The following is an 18,363-nucleotide window of genomic DNA, read 5'->3' on the forward strand; positions in this document are numbered from 1 at the left end:
CTACCTATCTTTCAAGGCAGAGACCAAATCCACCTCCTCCCTGACCAACCTCCTCCAGCTAAAATGGTGACCTCCTCTGAATGTGTACAGCATTCGCTATCCATACACCACTCATTTGGCACTTAGCATACACTGACTGTAATTGTAAGTTGTTACATTCAAGTGCCTGTATTTTGTCTCCCCCTACCCAGCAATTAGAAGGTAGGGACTGTGCTTTAATCTCTTCGGTGTCCCTCACAGCACTTAATATAGTGTGGGGTGCCTACTTAGGTACTTAATACAAATTTGTTGATTTTGAAATCGTCAGGAGGTTATGAGAGGCATGAAGAAAGTTAAAGCAAGTCAACCATGTAGGAAGAAGAGTTATTTCATTTTAAGTGATTCCAGCAAGACTACACTGAACACATACTTTAAGCCTCTGAGAAGTAGGAGAGCTGCTAAATGCCAATCCTAGCCTAGTCAGGATGATAAGCACACCTAGCTTCTTGTTACACCCCAGCCTGCTCCATGCTGAAGGAGACCTCCGGATGCTTGTAGCTCAGTAGAATGTCTGTAATACATGTAGATGGATAACAAGAGTTGTGTAAGTGCTGGTTGCCGTCAGCCAGTTCTGAGGGCTCTTGACCTTCCAAACTCTCCCTACAGCCTGAAAAAACAAAAGGAACATTTGAGATTGGCAAGGACAAAGAAGGACAAAAAAAAAAAAGGGCCCTTTATTTGGGACCCAAGAGCTGACCTCCCAGAACCAAGGACCGCTAAAGAAGAGGCTAGACATGAAGATGTAGGCCTGGGTTGGACCATTATGAGCATTTTCCCTACACCCTTGAGTATTAAGAAGACCTCTCTATATCACAAAGCCTGATCACTGGTGTCTACATGTCCAGCTAAGTTGGCAAAGAGCTGTCATTTCAGAAAAAACATAGTCCCACCTTCAAGATAGAAAGAAAAAGGCCCATCTAGGACCACAGTGGTCAAATTTTTTTAATACCTTCTTGGTATGATATTTGTATACATCTTAACTCCCTACCTACTAGACTACAACCTCTTTGAAGGGAAGAATGTGCCCATTTCCAACGGCATGAAACCGTCCACTACAAATTTACCCAGATTAATCTCAAATGGGATTAATTTTTGTAGGAAGGGAATCTTTTCACATTTCCCTGATTTACCCTCCCACTCACCACATCAACTCTTTTAAACCTTTCCAAATCTTCTCAGGTTTCCCATGGTTTTCTCTCCCTCTACCCTCTTAACTGGGAACCTTGCCTCAGAAAAAATTGATGCCATTTGCTGAGAGCCCCCACTTCTCCCCTCCTCCTTTTCATCTTACATCCCTCAAAAGTTTTAATCTTCACCTGTCTCACATGAAGAGATGGCCGTTCTCCTAGATAAGACAAACCTTCTCAACCTCTATCAGATCTGTTCTCTCTCCATCTACTGACTACTTCCCTACTGCCTACAAACATACCCATTCTTAAACAAAACAAAACAAACAAAAAACCCTGCTGGTGACAATTCTATGCCTCACGTCACTTTTGTGGCTAACTCTTTGAGAAATCTGTCCATGGCTGGGGCCTCCACGTTCTTGCCTCTCCCTAGAATCTAAACCCTCGGCAGTCTGGCTTCTGACTTCATCACTGAACAAAAGCCTCTCCCTCCAAAGTCACCAGCCATCCTCTTCTCTCTTGGCTGTCAGGACAATGCTGTCTCTGGGTTCTCCTCGAATGTGACTGCTCCGTATATATCCGGGCTGGACCCTACATCCAGATCGTGCTCACTACCCAGAGGCGTCCTCTAAGGCACTGTTCTGGATTCTTTTCTTCTCATTCCATACCCTTGCTTGGGGATAGCATAAGAGCCCATGGAGCCAATAATCATTTCTATACGGATGATTCTCAAATCTATTTTTTCATCCCAAATGGGCAGCCTCTAAAAGCGACCAGGTGATGCACTCACTGAGCCCGGAGTCAGGAAGAAATGTTCAAACTTAACCTTAGACATTTACTGCCCGTGTAACCCTGGGCAAGTCACTTAATCTCTCTCTGCCTCAGTTTTCTCAAGGGGAGTATAATAGCTACTATCTCTTAGAGTTGCTGTGATGATCAAAAAGACAGTATTTGTAAACCGCTAATACATTGCCCAGCACACAGTGAATGCTTACCAAACGCTTGCTTCCTTCCTTAACCTCTCTACTGTCTCATGTCACCAAATGCCCATTAGACATCTCAAAATGGATATCCCACAGACAATTCAAACTCAACACATCTAAAACAACCCATTATCTCTCACTCCAAACTCCTTCCCAACCTCCCACCCCCAACTTCCTCATCACCATCAAGGGCCCAGCTATCCTCCCAAGCCCTCAGGCTTACAACCTTGTAGTTATCCTAAACTCCTCCCTCACTGCACATATCCAATCCACTGCCAAGTTTTACTGTTTCTATCTTCCTAACAACTCTTGTATGCATCCCGTTCTGTGAGCTCACACAGCTGCTACCCTGGGAGAAACCCTCCTCATCTCCTACCCAGACTCTTGGCTCTCATCCTGGGAGGACACCACAAGCCTCCTGATCTGTCTCTCTATCTCAAGTCTTGCCCCGCTCCAATCCATCCTCCACTCAGCTGTGCTTTCCTAAAGCACAGTCCCCCTTGTCATCTCCCCTACTCTCAATAACCTTTCCATTACCTCTTGAATTAGACAGAAAAATCTTCGACTTAGTTTTTAAAGGCCTTCACAACCTGGCCCCTTCCAATCGTTCAAGTCTTCTTACACTTTGCTGCCATTGCACACAACGTACCACTCTTGATTCCACGCCTTTTCTTTTCACCAGCTGCATTTTGCAAAGATTCCATTTTGTCCTCACAACAACCCTGCTAGGCAGGTACTACTATCACCATCATCACCTCCAAATTACAGATGAGGAAACTGAAGTAGACAGAAAATAAGTGACTTGCCCAGGGTCACACAGCTAGTAATTGTCTCAGGCAGGAATCAAACTTAGGCCTTCTTGACTCTCAGTTTATTGTTTAATCCATTATACAACTTACCTGCCTATGGGCACCAAATCAATGTTAATTTGAATTGAATTGAATCAAGTTCTTTTCCCATGAAAAAATCCAAAGCTTGAAAAATAAGAGAAGTTGCCAGGCACAGAAAGCATGTCTCCAAACTCAAATTCCAGGCACAAGTATTCTCCAGGGCAAGAAAATCTTGAGGAGAATTATGAGAAAGGCAAATAAGGCCAGGGCTCCATGTGCTGGTAGTAGTAGGGACTGCAGATAGTGTCTGAACTGGTACATCCTTCAGCATTTCCTATTCATTGGCCTAAGGTTCCTCCTAGGCTCAGCTCTTGGAATTCTAATAGAGTGGTCCTTATTGAATATGGACAGAGGTACTTCTCTAGATCTAGATGACCATCACTAATAACAACTACAAATACTTATATTTATACATTCCCCTAACAAAGGATTTTCCTCATAAGAAGCCTGTGAAGAAGATAATGATAAGATCATCCCACTTTACAGATGAGTAAACTGAAGCTTAAAGAAGTCAAATGGCTTGTCCAATTTACAGAGCCAGCGAGCAGCAGAGCAGGGACATTGATACAGCTCCCTGAATGTCTCCAAGATCAGTGTTTTCCCCATTATCTCCTAGCAGCCTCTGTATTGCCTGGAGAATTTATGACCTGATGCACTCTGGCATCTGGACATATTACAGCCCAAGAAGAGAGGGAGCTGTGCCCTTGACCTTAGTCTTCCCATGGACTACAAGATTACTACTATCTCCCAGGACCCCAAGAAACCCCTTACCCTCACTTTCCCTGTCCTGAAGCTGCTGGCTCCCCATGAGTGAAGACTGACTGAGGACAGCATCAGACATCCGAGCAGAGCTTAGTGCTTTTCCAGCCACGAGACTCATTCCAGGCAGGTTATCCAGCTGCACCTGCAGAAAGCAATGATCCAGGTATGTGAGAACTGTTGGAAAAGAGTAACTCCTGGCCTGTGGGTACTGAAAGAGTTTAGGGCCCTAATCCCAAGCAACACTGCCCCCCCCCCCCGATCTTGGTGATGCAAATGCAGCAGGAGGGGGAGCTATCCAGAGTTTTAGACTTTCTCCTTTCCCACTGACCATCAAAGCTCTGTTGGCAATAATCCACATTTATGTTGTACTTTAAGAGTCTCAAAGGGCTTTAAAATAACTCTCTGAGGAAGGTAATGCAAGTATTATTAGTCCCATTTTACAGATGAGGAAGATGAGGCTCAGAGAGATTCAGCAGCATGCCCCCGGTCACAAGGTAGAATTGGCATTCAAGTTTCCTAACTTTCCATGCTGCCTGAGGGTCACTACAGCGGTTGGTCAAGGGATCAGATTGGGATAAGCCTTCTTCAAACACAGTCTCTCTAAAACCAGACCTCCCCAACCTAAATCATGCTCACAGTGTGCTCCTATGAAGGAACTTGATGGTTATGACTGCTTAGTCTAGAGTTGTGAGTTCAGATCTAGCTAAATGGACAAACTTAAGGTGGCTATCAGAAGGCTCCCTAGTCAATGGACCCAAGTGCCCTGTGGAGCTTAGTGTGGTCAAGATGTCACATTAAAAAGGCAAAGCCTGGATGAAACACGACACTTGTATCCTTAGTTTGGAATTGGGAACATGGAGCTCCATGAGTGAATTTATTAGAACATCTAATATGTTAACTTCCTATGGATGCCAGATGAGTTTGGACAGTAGCTGAAGGAAAGATGCTGCCTGGCACTGATGCTAAACTGCCTCTTTTCAAAGTCTTCCAAGTTTCAAAGTGACTTTTAGAAACCCCACCAAAGCAGGAAGGTACCAACATACATAGGCATCATCGCTGTTCTGGATAGTGTGATGTCTCTGTAGGGTCCGGGGCCTGTGATGCTCACTGACAGGGGAGCGTGTTGAATAACCCAACCCGTTATGATCAGGTAGCTCCATAGCTTGTCCAGGAGAACTTCTGTCCATACAGTTCCCTATGACAGATTCTGGGGAGACAGAGCAAAAAAGGAGGTCAGCAGAACTACAGTTCCTCCCAGTAACACCTAACACAGGACAGTGTAGTAGTAAACAATATACACATCAGAATATTAACGGATGACCCCCAACTGACCCACAGCTTTGCTGGGAAACTAGGTTTTAACTGGCCCTAAATTCCCTGGCATTTGAGCTTCGGCTCCCAGTCTATGAGGAAGAAGGAGTCTTAGGAGTCACAAAAGAAGGAGTCTAAGTACTGGTTACCTTTTCCCTAGAAGAGAGCCTATAGGAGGGAATCGCAGAGTGCCAGAAGAGGACTTCCTAAGGCCACAAAATCCAACCCCCTCATTTTATAGATAAGGAAACTGAAGACCAAAAGAGGTTAAATGACTAGCCTGAGGTCACAGAATGACTACAGAAGTCTCCAATTTTCGGTTCAGTTCTATGTCTATTACACTGTGCTAATGCTTACCAATGAATCTGGGCTGGATTATTCTAAAAGTCAGTGATACAGTGAGCTCAGGGTCCAGCTCCAGAGCTGAAGAGGGACAGTAGGTAGAAACGTGTTCCCTGTTCTCAGGGACAGTCAGGAAAAATCTTGGCTGATGGGAGGATTTCTAGACATACACATCTTTAGTTTTCACCATCATAAGACTGGGATATTTTATTTGTTTTAAAAGGTTGGATTCCCATGACATTTGCCAAGTTTTTTCTCCAAAGAATTAATTCCATTGCCTGGGCCGATCTCTTTTCACTTTCATATAAAATATTCAAATATGCAAAATATCTACGATGTCCTCAGTCTGGGGAACTCCCTTCACCAAGTAAGACTATAACCCATCTATGATTTAGGGGATGGTGAGTTGCCTGAGGAACAAAGAGGTTAAATGACTTGCTCAAAGTCACACAGAGAAGTATCAATAGTAGGATTCAAAGCCAAGTTGCTCTAATTCTCTATTTCAAATAAAATAAGGGGGGAAAAAATCAACCTTAATTCTAGACCAACAGTGTCACACAGCTATTTACTAGTTTTTATTTTCCAAAGACTCTTCTTATTTTTGGTCTCAGGAAAAGGTAGGTAGAGATGTTCACTATTTGACAAGTGAGGAAAGAAACAAGTGACAAATTACATTGCATAAATGGTAATGGTTGAGGTCCATTAAAACATAACAGCCTTGAAGGCAGGAACAGCTTTTGCCTTTTTTTATATCTCCAGTGCTTAACACAGTACTTGGCACATAGAAAGTGTTTAATAATGCCTGTCAATTGAAGCCACTCACTTGAATCAGGTTAGGGGTCAAGGTAGGTGAACTTTTAAGGTTCTGAATCTGTCCACTACTACCTTTTTATGACTTCAGGCAGGTCAACTGTCCTCTCTGGGCCTGAGCCTTTTCACTGTAAAAATGAAAGGATTAACTAAACAATTTCTAATGTCCTTTCAGTTTTAAATTTATGATTCTAATCCCTCAAACAGCAGGGAGTAGAGAGGTGGAAGGTAATGATACAAAAATCATCTTGAAAAAGAACACAATGGAGCAAAACTGAAAGAGAGAAACTCCCATCTAACTTCTATTCTATACTTTGATCAAAAAGTATTGATCAAATGCCCACTATGTGAAGTCACCATATACAAATAAGGCTGGTTATGCAATTCAGTTTGTGTTAATGAGGGATTTGTAAACCTTTAAATGCTATATAAGTGAGTCATTTACAGCAGTTCTCTCCGTAAAGAAATCAAAAGTATCAGGAGTTGTGGGGGTGGGGTGGGGGGGAGATGGATGAAGATGAGTTTGGGGGAAAGAAAAGAATAAAGAAGTAGATGGGAAAAATAAGAGCATGAAGAATTGTTCTATAGAACCAATTTATTATATAATCTGCCAAGTGCAAGCCCCGTCTCTCACAGTAGGCATAGTCAAGAGTCATTTGGATTCAGTCAAAGGGCTGCACTTGAGGACCTAGGGGGCCACATGTGGCCTTGAGGCGAGGCCCCCTCCGACTCCCCCACATACAAAGCAAAAAGCCCTCAGAAGTGGCCCCACACTGGAAGTGTGAACCTGGAAACTAACCCTCCCTGTTTCGCTCAACCAACAAATAACTCTGTGCCATAATACTCTATATCTGAATACTAATTCTTATATTCCAAAGACTCTTATTTTCGGCCTCAGGAAAAGGTAGGTAGAGATGTTCACTATTTGCCAAGTGAGGAAACAAAGAGATTAAATAACGTGTCTAAAGTCACAAGCTAGCTTGTGGAACACCTGGGGCTAAAGCTCAGGCTCCTGACTCCTAGACCCAAGTGGTTTGTTTTTTTTCCTATTAGCTCTCATTGCCTTACGCAGATTAATTGTATCTGTTGCAATCACAGGTTCTAATGCCAAGGAGCTATAATTGTGCTAATACCAGTCTACGAAAAAAATACAAGAGAATCATAAGAGTCTAATCCAGTGAAAGAAAAGCCACCAGCATATTTGCAAATGAGCAAAATATATTTCTGACATTTCAGTTTTCAGAAGAATAGCCTAGGAGACACACACACACACAAAACCTAAGAAAGTGTTTAAATAGAAGGTAAGCAAACAAATAACCACGGCTATCTCCATTCAAGCCTCAGAACATTCAGAAGGGCTGGCATGTAATTTTTGTGCTTGGCAATTGGGAAGAGAACTAAGGTTTGGTTGTTTTGTTTTGGTTTTGGTGGGGAGGAAGAACAACAAACCTTGGGAAAACAGTCGCCTGGAGACCAAAACTGATAAGACTTCCTGGAAAATTACTGAGAGGTCATCAGATAAAAATATTAACTAATGATGAAAAGGAATGAAATTTGAACCCCAAGCCAATCAAGGAGCATTTATTATGAGCTTACTATGAAGTAGTTTCTATCCTAGAGAAATTTACATTCTATCAGGAGAGATAATACGTACAACTGGAAGCATATACTAGAGAGAGAGAGAGAGAGAGAGAGAGAGAGAGAGAGAGAGAGAGAGAGAGAGAGAGAGAGAGAGAGAGGGAGAGACAGAGAGACAGAGAGACAGCGACAGTAAATATGACGAGGTGATTCTTTGTGGAAGGAGGATACTAATAGCTGGGAGGAACAGGAAAGGCCTCAGGTCGAAGAGAATGCTTGAGCTGAGGACTGAAGGGATTTACGCAGTAGAGAGAACACAGGGCCTGCAGTGAGGAAGAAAGTGAGTTCAAATCCCACCTTAGGCAGGACTCTGAACAGGTCACTTAACCCCTGTTTGCCTTAGTTTCCTTATCGGTGTACTTCCTAGGGTTGTGTGAGGATCAAATGAAATAATAATTGTAAAGAATTTGGCACAGTGCCTGGCACATTGTAAAGTACTATATAAATGCTAGCTGTTATTTGAAAAGAGGGAGCTAAGGAAGGAGTGCATATGGTGATGAGTAATAAGTGTTTCGGCATCAGCAAGGAGGCCAGTTGGGTTACAATGTGAAATGCATCAAGAGAAATAATGTATAAGATTGCAGCTGGGTTGCAAAGGGCTTTTAAAAGGAGTTTATATTTGATACTAGAGGTAACAGAATTCCTAGAATTTATTGGGTAGGGTAATGACATGGTCAGACCTGCATGTTAGGAAAATCATTTGTCAGCTGTGTGGAGGCTGGACTGGAGAGGAAAGACCCTTGAAGAGGGGAGTCCCACTGAAGGCCACTGCAGTAGTGTAGACTGAAGATGATGAAGGCATGAAATAGGGTGGGGACTGTGTGAGGAGAGTGAAAAGGATGGATGGAGGGAGAATTAACAAGACACAACAACTGACTAGATGTGGGGGAGTGAAGGTGAGGTGAAGACGGCCTCAACAAGGAAGCACACCTGGGTGACTAGAAGGAGGGTGGTGCCCTCAACAGAAACAGGAACCTTGCAGAGAGGTGTGCATGTGGAGGCTGGGAGGAAGAGAATGAGCTGCGTTTTAGACAGACTGAAGTCAGTCAGGAACATCCTACAAGAGGCTAGTGATGCAGAACTGGAGCCCATCTCAGGGCTGGAATATAGAGCACCAGGGGTTACCTGCACAGACACGCAACAAAATAAACCCACAGGAGTTGATGAGGTCACCATCTCAGAAAGGATATCATTCTAAAGACCTTCTTCTGGTGAGAAGATACAAGGCAAAGGGCTACAGGGTAGGAATTCAGCAAAGGAGACTGGGAAGAGAGGTCAGGCAGGTAGGAAAATAAGAGAACAAAATCATGAAAACTCAGAATGGAGAGAGCAATTAGGAAAAGCAATGTCAAATGTTGTAGAAAGGTCAAGAAGAATGAGGATTGAGAAAAGGCCTACAGATTTGGTGATAAAGACACTGATAATTTTGAAGGGAGTAGTTTTAGTTTACTGATGGGGTCAGAAGCCAGATTACAAAGGGTTGAGGAGTGAAGACTGAAATAGAGGCACTGCACATAGAGAGCTTTTTCTAAGCAACTGGCTGCGAAAGGGAAGAGAGATTTAGGACTTGAGTTTATAATGCTAGGATCAATTGAGGATTTCTTAAGGATGGGGAATAGGTAGCACGGAAAGAACCAGAGATAACCAGAGAATAAAGATTTAGAAAGAGAAGGGATGGTATATGTATAACTGATATCAGATTGCTTGCTGTCTTAGGGAGGGGGGAGTGAAAGGAGGGAGAAAAATTAGGAACTCAAAATCTTGCAAAAATGAATGTTGAAAACTAATTTTTTTTTTAGGCAGTTGGGGTTAAGTGACTTGCTCAGGGTCACACAGCTAGTAAGTGCCAAGTGTTTGATCTGAGGCTGGATCTGAACTCAGGTCCTCCTGGCTCCAGGGCCGGTGCTCTAGTCACTGTGCCACCTAGCTGCCCCTGAAAACTATCTTTACTATCTTCATTGGAAAAAAATGAAATACTATTAAGGGGAAAAAAAAAAAGAGAAGCGATGACTGAAAATGATAGGGAGGACAAACTTAGCAGTAAGAAGGCTATTCACTCTTGGTTTTTAGACAGTTTGTGATTAACTTTTTTCTGTTGATCTCTCCATGACTTCAAAAATCACTGAGGCAAATTTTTTAAATGAAGACAAGTGGCTTATGGAGTATGATGGCAGGTGACTTCCTGAGAAGAACTGAGAACACACAAAGGATGAGATGATCAAGACGTGACCACACAAGGGAAAAAATGACTGGCTGGCCTAATTCCACCTGAAAAATCACTAAATATACCACCCACCTAGGGTATTAACTGGGGCAGCTTGCACAACGTCCTGTTGCATCTGTCAATGTTGACTTGTCTTTATTCATTTGCAGAGCTTTCAAAGCTGCTCTGGCCAAGGGGATGATATGGGTATTTAACCCCATTAGGGGTTGTAAATTAAGTCTAATCTGTTGCTATTTTTTCTTGCACCAAGACCAGCGGTCTGTGACAATACAGTACAGTTTAGATAAAAAGAGAATAGCTTCCTCTAGAAAATGACAAGCTGGCAAAAATCACTGTGTGGACTAATACTTAATAACAAGATAAAGAAATATGTAATGCAGGTGAAAACATGTATTACAGTGCCTTGGCTGTGCCATCCCCAGAGAGGTGTATTGAAAAGGTAGGCCTATACCCAGAGTCCCTGTTTGCCTACCCTTTTAGAAAGGCTATCTTCTAAAGACCTTCTTATACTTTTGAGGAAACTCACAGATTCACAGCAATGGAAGCCACCCCAGAAACTGTCTAGTTCAATTCATACTTGCACAGGAGTCTTCTCTAAAACACTCTGCCAAGTGGTCAACCAGCTGGGGAATTTATCCCTTCCTGAAGCTGCTCATTTCACTTTTAGACAGGTCTCACTGTTAGAAAGTATTTCCTTAAACTGAAACAAAATTTGTCTCTGTAACTTCTACCTAAGGCTCCTGGTGCTACCCACCCAAAGCCATCCAGAGCAAAATTAAACTCTCCTCCACCTGACAGCATTCCATAGTATCTATCTTATTGGATTGTTATAATTGGGAATGTAACCAAAAAGAAAGTCTTTGAGCAAAGAAATAAAGAAGGTCTGCTTTGATGGATCATTCCCCCCCACCCTAACCCCTCCCTTTACCTTGCCACAAGTGGCAGGTGCCTGGTCCAAAGTAACTCCTCTTTCAAAGTGATGACTCAGAAATAGAGATAGGGATTCCATGTCATCCCACTGGCCAGCAGTGGAGCCCCAAGGTTTCTGTGTTACAATGTAAATGAGGGTTTTTTAAAAAGCATTTTAAATATGTACGGGATCATCACTGTGAGATTTTCCAGGGTAAAAATGGGAGTTAGCCTAAAACTATACATATATACTATGAATCTGGGAACGGGATTATTAAAAAGTAAAGAAAGTTACTGCTTTTAAAGGCCTTGAATGCCTACTATACTAGATTCCAGACTTATATGATAGTCATCTTGGTTAATTCTGATCCACAAAACAGTGTCACTGATGTTAACAGGAATAAGGTAAACTACTACATCTAAGTAGGAGAATACTATCTAGGAGTAAAGTGGAAAAGGAAGGAAAAAGAAGAAAACTAAATGGATGTTTAAGAATAGACTAAATACAGACACTTGACACTTACTAGCTGTGTGACCCTGGGCAAGCCACTTAACCCCAATTGCTTAACTTTAAAAAAAAAAAAGACTAAGTAGAGAGAACACCTAGAAGCTGAGGGCTAAGAGGACAGCTTCTATCAATGGACTTTAGAATAAGAGAGAAAACTTGGATTCATGGTTGGTGCCAGTGAGATAACAAGTTACTGAGGGAGGTGGTTACAAAGACACCAGTTGCGTCTAGAAGCTAATGGGGGCAGAAGCTGAGGCTAAAATAAGAAAGGATCTAAATCCTTCATAGACCAAAAGAGAAAACTAAAGACAAAGGCTCAACTTGAAGCAGGAGGGAAAAAGGAAGGTGGGCTAATCAGAAGGACTCTATTCCTGTGGGTTAGAATTAGAGAAAGGGTCAATGAATTTAGAGAAGACTACTGGCAGGGAAGATTTAAAAAGGACCATTAGTGCTTTAAACTTGTGCCAATAGAATTGAATAATGTGAACTCTATTTAAGATGTCTCATCTAGATAAGGTATGTGCTCTGAAATGCATAGACTCAAGGTTGGCTGGGACCTGAGGTCATTTACAACATCCTTGTAGGTGATTAATCAGCCGCTGATTGCACACTTAACACCAACAACAATCTTATTATTTATTTCATAAGGCAGCCACGAGTCTAGTTGCTAGAAAGTTCTTCCTGGTACTGACTTGAAATCCTTCAGTCACTTTTATCCACTGGTCCTAGGTCTGCCCACCCTCTGGAGCCATATAGAAACAGGTCTACTAAATTTTTCCAGGACAGCTCTTCAAATAGTTCTCCTATCTGCTCCTCAAAGCCAGCGATGGTCCTACATTTCTCTTTCCCCTCACAGCTAAACTTGAACAAGCTGTCTACAATCAGTGCCTCCACTTCTAACACTCTCATCTAAATCTTGTGCAACCTGGTTTTGGACCTCATCATTCAACTGGAGCTGCTCTATCCAAAGTCCCCAGTGATCTAATCTAATGGCCTCTTCTTGATCCTTATTCTTCTTGGCCTCTCCAAAGTATCTGATACTGTGAAGCACCTCAGCTCCTAGATCCTCTCTATTCTCCAGGTTTCCATGACTGCTCTTCCTTGGTCCTCCTACCTGCCTTACCACTCCTCAGTCTCTTTTACTACATCTTCATGTGATGCCCCATATTCTGAACTTCTCTATCACTGTCAAGATCAACATCATCCTTCTAGTCATTTGGATTCATAACCTGCACATCATACTCAACTCTACTCTGTTGCCCCACAGTTGCCAATACCGAAATCAATCAGTTGTGGAATTTTGTAATTTCTTTTTCTACAATATCTCTCTCGTGTGTTTCTCCTCTCCATTCACACAGCCACCACCATCGATCAAGCCCTCATCACCTCTTCCCTGGACTAGAAAAACAGCTTTCTAATGGGTCGTTCTGCTCTAAATCTATTCCTACTCCAATTCATTTTCCACACAACTGCCAAAGTAAATTTCCCAAAAGTGTACATCTGACCACGTCACCCTCCTGTCCTCCACTCAATAATTAACCCTAGGATCAAATATAAAGTCCTCTGGCATTTAAAACTCTTCACAATCCAGCCTCTTCTTTTCTCTTTCTTACATTCTATTATACTCTACAAGCTCTACAATCCAGCTATACTGGCCTGATTGCTATACCTTGCACTAGATACTCCAAATCTCATCTCCATGACTGGAATGCTATGCCCTCTATGCTATCCTCCATAACTGGAAGGCCCATTCTCCATGCCTGGAATGCAGTCTCCTCTGCCACTCTCAGAATCCCTGCCTCTCTTTAGGAGTCATCTTAAATATACCCTTCTTCAGGAGGCCTTTCCTGGTCCTCCCAGCTACTAGTGCCGTCTCTTCTAAAGTTACCTTCCATTTACTCTGTCTTGGTCTTGAATGTTCTATTTTACACATGTTGTCTTCTGCATTAGAATGTAACTACTTGAGGGCAGGGATATTTTCACTTTTTATTTGTAACCTAGTGCTTAGCACAGTGTTTGGCAGATAGAAAGCCCTTACTGAAATCTTGCTGATAGACTGATTTTCTTCTTCAGTCTAAAAATCCCCAGTTTTCTTAGCGGTGCCTAAGGCAGCATGGTTTCCACATCCACCACTATTTTGGTCGCCCTCCTTTGGATTAAATCAGTTTATCCGTGTTCCTCTCAAAAAGTGATGCTGGTAACTGCCAATAGTACTCCACGTGACTCTGGCTCATGCAGCCTGCATTACCTCCAGATATGGATAATCATCTGCTGCTGATGCAGCCTCGGCCTGCATCAGATACTTTCACAGACATGTCATACTAATGGCTCATAGTCAGTCTTGTGATGAGTTAGCCCCAATAAATCTTTTCACATGAATGTGATGTGGTCACTTTGGCCAGCTCCATTCTTCACTTGTACAACTGATTTTTTAAACCCAGTTCCCTCACAAGTTTAGTTGTATATTTCAACCAATGGCATATGAGTCTGCAGTGGACAGGAAGAGAAAAATGGAAGCTACCCAAGAAGACAAAGTAGGAAAAGGTGAATGATTTTTGATAACAGTATCTCCTCTATCTTTATGTTTGACTGACGACAGCAAATAGTTACCGATGAACATGGTACAGGGGGCCATAAGTCTTCTCTTACTGGGCGAGGGCTATAATTAAGAGAGAACATCATGTTTCAGCAACAGCCAACGAGAACAAATTCTTTGTTTCTTTCTTTTTAGAGAAGAGAGGGAAAGGTTTGTAAAAGCCACTGTCCTTTTTAATGTCAGAGAAAAGAATATTTCCTGCAAGTGACAGAAAATGACACTGAGTCCTGTCAGATCCTATGCTATTTGGTGTCTAACTTCCAAATCTCAGGGTCATATCATCTTATATTTGTATAGCACATTTTCAATAGATATTATCCCATTTAATCCTCACAACAACCCTGTCAAGTAGATAGAAAAGGTATTGTATCCTTTTTATTGAATTCTTTGTGTTTGGTTTTTAAAATCCTTTATAACATGGCCCCAACCTATCTTTCCAACCTTGTTTTACATTATCCCCCTTCCTGCAGTCTGTGCTCTAGCCAAAATAGCCTTCACCCATGACACTCTATCTCCTGTCTATGGGCCTTTGCATTGGAATGCCTGGAATATACTTCTCACCTCAGCCTCAAACATACCCTCTCTTCCATCAAGACGCAGCTTAAGCACCACCATCCACATGAAGCCTTTCCTGATTCTCTCCAACTCTAACTGCCCTCCTTCCCAAATTACTTCAGATTAATTCTCTTCACATTTATTTTTAACTATGTACATTTGTCTCCCTGATATAATATAAATTCCTTGAAAGTATGGATTTTTCATTCTCTGTATCTGTATCTTGAGCACCTGCAAAGTGCCTGGCCCACAGTACTTGCTTAATATGTACTTGTGCATTTTTTTTTAAATAGCTGAGAAAACTAAGGCTAAGCAAAGTTATAGTGTCATAGAATCTCAGATTTAGAAGGGATTTCAGGGGTCATCTAGTCTAAACTCTACTAAAAGCATACAATCTCCTTTTAAAATATCCCAACATGTAGTCAAAGACCTCTAGTCATGGGGAGCTAACTAACTCTGAGTACAATCTATTTTCTTATAGCTCTGTTAGAAAGCTTTGTCTTATATTGGGTACAATCTTTGAGAACGAGTATAATTCCTCTTTCTACATGACAACCCTTCAGATATCTGAAAAAAATTATAATGTTCCCCCAAGTCTTTCCTTCTTCAGGCTAACAAGTTCTGTTGCGATAATATCTGCCTTCCCAATGTAATGCCCAGTACTGAAGACCATATTTCAACCGCAGTCTGACCTGGGCAGAGTGAATTTATAACCTCTCTTGCTCTGGCTGTCATATTTAAGTAAACCAACATGGTCCCATAAAGTCATGGAGCCAGAATTAGAACCGAAACAGGCCTACTGACTTAGTCCAGCACTTTCCACATGTCCACTATGACAGTCTCCAGATCTCCTTTATAATGTTCATTCGCTTTTTTCCCCCACTATTGAAACTAATGTGTCCTTTATCCTTGCAAAAGCCATTCTTCTGGCCTGAGGAACACTGGGCTAACATCTGAATTCCTCAGTGTTATATTTAAGGATCTCCACAATCTGGTTCTGACTTACCTATTCGGACTCATTTCATACATACTCCCTTCACAAAATCTTCATTTCAGCCATGTTGACTACTAGCCTTCCCTCAACCTCAATTCTTCCTTTTTACATTCACAAAGATATCCTCCATGTTCCTCCTCATTCCACTTCTGAGAATCCTTGTCTTACCTTTAAGGTTCAGTTCAGGTCTGCCTTGTACTGATCCCTCCTACTCTTGTCACTGCCATATTAAATTAATGTATTTACTTATTTTTGTATATGTTATACTTCCTCCAGTGGAATCTAAGTTCCTCGAAGGCAGAGATTATTTTATTTTTGTCTTTGTAGCTCCAGAGCTTAGCACAGTGTCTAACACATAGCAGGTACATTATAAATGTTAACTGGGATGAACAGAAGCGTATGTTGACATCCTTCCCAGGTATGTGTAATGGATATTTCTACTCCTGGCTTACTTATAGGTATAAAAAGAGAACTGAAATGAGAACTACACAAGGGAAGGAACTTGAATTATTTCAAACCGGTCTTTTACAGATATGCATTTTCTATGGTTTTCTCTCATAAAAGACGGAGTTCTAAGCCTTATCACTACACCCATTTAACACTAAAGTATCTTCCCAAACCTTTCTTTGGATTAATAATACCAAAGACTACCAGTTAACCTTGATAACAAAATCATGCCCAAGACCGGGCATGCATGATGGGCCATGGTGGACACACTTACTTTTCCACAAGGAAGGGGGGGTGGTCTTACCTCTGCTGGGCACTTTATTTCTACTGAATCCAGTCACTGGCTGATGTCGATATGGATGCACCCCCATTTCCTGTGCATGGCTTACAGTTCCTAGCGAAGATTCAGGGTCTCCAGGCCCGCCTGCATTTAACAGCAGGGGACTATCATGGCAACCTTTGGTCAAAGTGTTTGGACTCTTACTGTCTGGAAAGCAATCCCTGGCCCCTTCACACGAGCAGTCCTCCTCCATGCTCTCAGAGTGGATCAGCGCCGGCTGGTGTGCGTACCCATGAGCCGGGGTGGGCGAGGGAACCTGGGAGATACATTCTTGTGCCCTGATTTGTAAGAGATGCTGGGGGCTGGTATGGTGGTGGTGGTGGTGGTGATGGTGGTGGTGATAGGAGTCAGTGTTCTGATAAGGCAAAGACAACGCCTGGCACTCTGCTACACTCTGTCCCCCTAGGCTGGAAGCCAGGCTCCCAGCATCCCCTTGGCTCATATGCCTGAACAGTTCTTGTAATTCTTGCTGCTGCTGTCGCTGCTGCTGCCTTTTAATGAGCTGTGCAAACTCTGCCGGAGGCAGCCGAAGGTCCGAGTGGCCTGTGAGTGAGTGCCGGGGGGAGAGCAGTCCTTGGAGGATATGGGGGACCTGCTGGTGTCTTGGGTAGTCAGGTGGCGTGGGGGACAGCAGAGCCTGCTGGAGTGCCGATGTGGTGTAGTGCTGTTGCTGCTGATGGGCGCTGGAAGGGAAAGGAGGGAACTGGTCGAGTGCAGGGACCTTCAGGGCTTGGGCTGGAGGAAAGCCCGCTCCTGTGGATGGGCTGTAGCTGGTGGGAGAGGCCCGGGACTGGTCCGAGAACAGTTGGGGGTGTAAATGTGCCTGGTCATAATTAGCGGGGGAAAACCGACTCACGTTCAAGCTGCAAACACAAAAGACAGTAAACACACAAGATCCATTTGAGGAGTCAGAGATCTCAAAGGAGAGCTACTGCCTTCCTTCAACAGCATGTAGGGAGCACCGGCCCTGAAGTATCCTCCTCCCTCATCCATTTCTATCTTCCCATCTCCTAGGCAATGGTCGAAAGGGACTCTGGGGGCTAGAGACATACGACCAGCTCCAGTGGGAGGAAGTTATCAGTTTGTTCTGAAATGTCTTCTGGGTGATTACGGAGCACTGATTCCTTGAGAGAATGACAGATGGGAAGGGAAGCTAGAAGAGACACAGCCCGAGGTTTCTGAAAAGCATATTACTGTAACGGGCTGCTATTTTTCTCTTCTCAGACAAACAGGAATATAGTCACGCCATTTTCTCTCTTTAAGTCATTAGTACCTTGACTCTGGATCACTAAACAGTTTACAATGAACCTCCCAAGCCTCTAGCTGATTTTAGAATATAATGGGAGAATTTGGTCCAGGGGCATGGCTCAATCAGACCCTCTCTTCCCCCTCATCATGCTGTGGGGGAAAGGTAAGAAGATTTTTCTCAATTCATCCTAGGCCACCAAATGGGTAGCCCTGGAGGGCCTTACCTGTGGGCCTCTGCACTGTCAGCGCTCAGCTGCTTGGACAATGGGCGATGCCCATATGTGAGGGAGGCCATCAGGTTGGCACGGTGCTGCATCTGAATCTGACTGGCACAGGAGTTGAGGGACATGCCCCGCCCGGCTGCTGATGTCCCTGGCATGCTGCTGAGCATGTCAGGCGGCTCTTGTACCTGGATGGTCACCTGCTGAGACTGGGCAGGCTGCTGTAGGCCCATGCAGGTCAGTGTCACATTGGGGGGAGGAGAACAGTTCCCAGGCTGCTGGAAGATTGCACTTCGGGATGGCAAGCCTTGAAACTGGGAAGGAGAGGCAGCACCTAGGGAGAAGGTACCTTTTAAGTATCTAAGCAACTAGGCCAGCAGTCAGATAGGAGAAACTGGGAGCTAATAAAGAATCTTAGT

At 43.2% G+C, this 18,363-nt stretch overlaps 1 protein-coding gene across 3 annotated transcripts in view; it reads right to left on the bottom strand.

The window, feature by feature from the left end:
• SIK3 (SIK family kinase 3) overlaps positions 1 to 18,363 on the bottom strand; it is a 281,596-nt gene that overhangs the window by 2,969 nt on the left and 260,264 nt on the right. For all 3 annotated transcript variants that reach the window (XM_020989699.2, XM_020989700.2, XM_020989698.2), the window contains 5 exons: positions 17,948 to 18,278; positions 16,440 to 17,338; positions 4,845 to 5,008; positions 3,811 to 3,943; positions 478 to 646 (listed from right to left, as the gene is read on the bottom strand). In XM_020989699.2, the coding sequence (XP_020845358.1) occupies positions 489 to 646; positions 3,811 to 3,943; positions 4,845 to 5,008; positions 16,440 to 17,338; positions 17,948 to 18,278 (1,685 nt within the window). In that variant the 3' untranslated portion in view covers positions 478 to 488. The remainder of the gene's footprint in view (positions 1 to 477; positions 647 to 3,810; positions 3,944 to 4,844; positions 5,009 to 16,439; positions 17,339 to 17,947; positions 18,279 to 18,363) is intronic.

The sequence above is a fragment of the Phascolarctos cinereus genome, unplaced genomic scaffold (genome assembly GCF_003287225.1).
Source record: "Phascolarctos cinereus isolate Bilbo 61053 unplaced genomic scaffold, phaCin_HiC Scaffold_726;HRSCAF=1367, whole genome shotgun sequence".
Lineage (NCBI taxonomy): Eukaryota > Metazoa > Chordata > Mammalia > Diprotodontia > Phascolarctidae > Phascolarctos > Phascolarctos cinereus.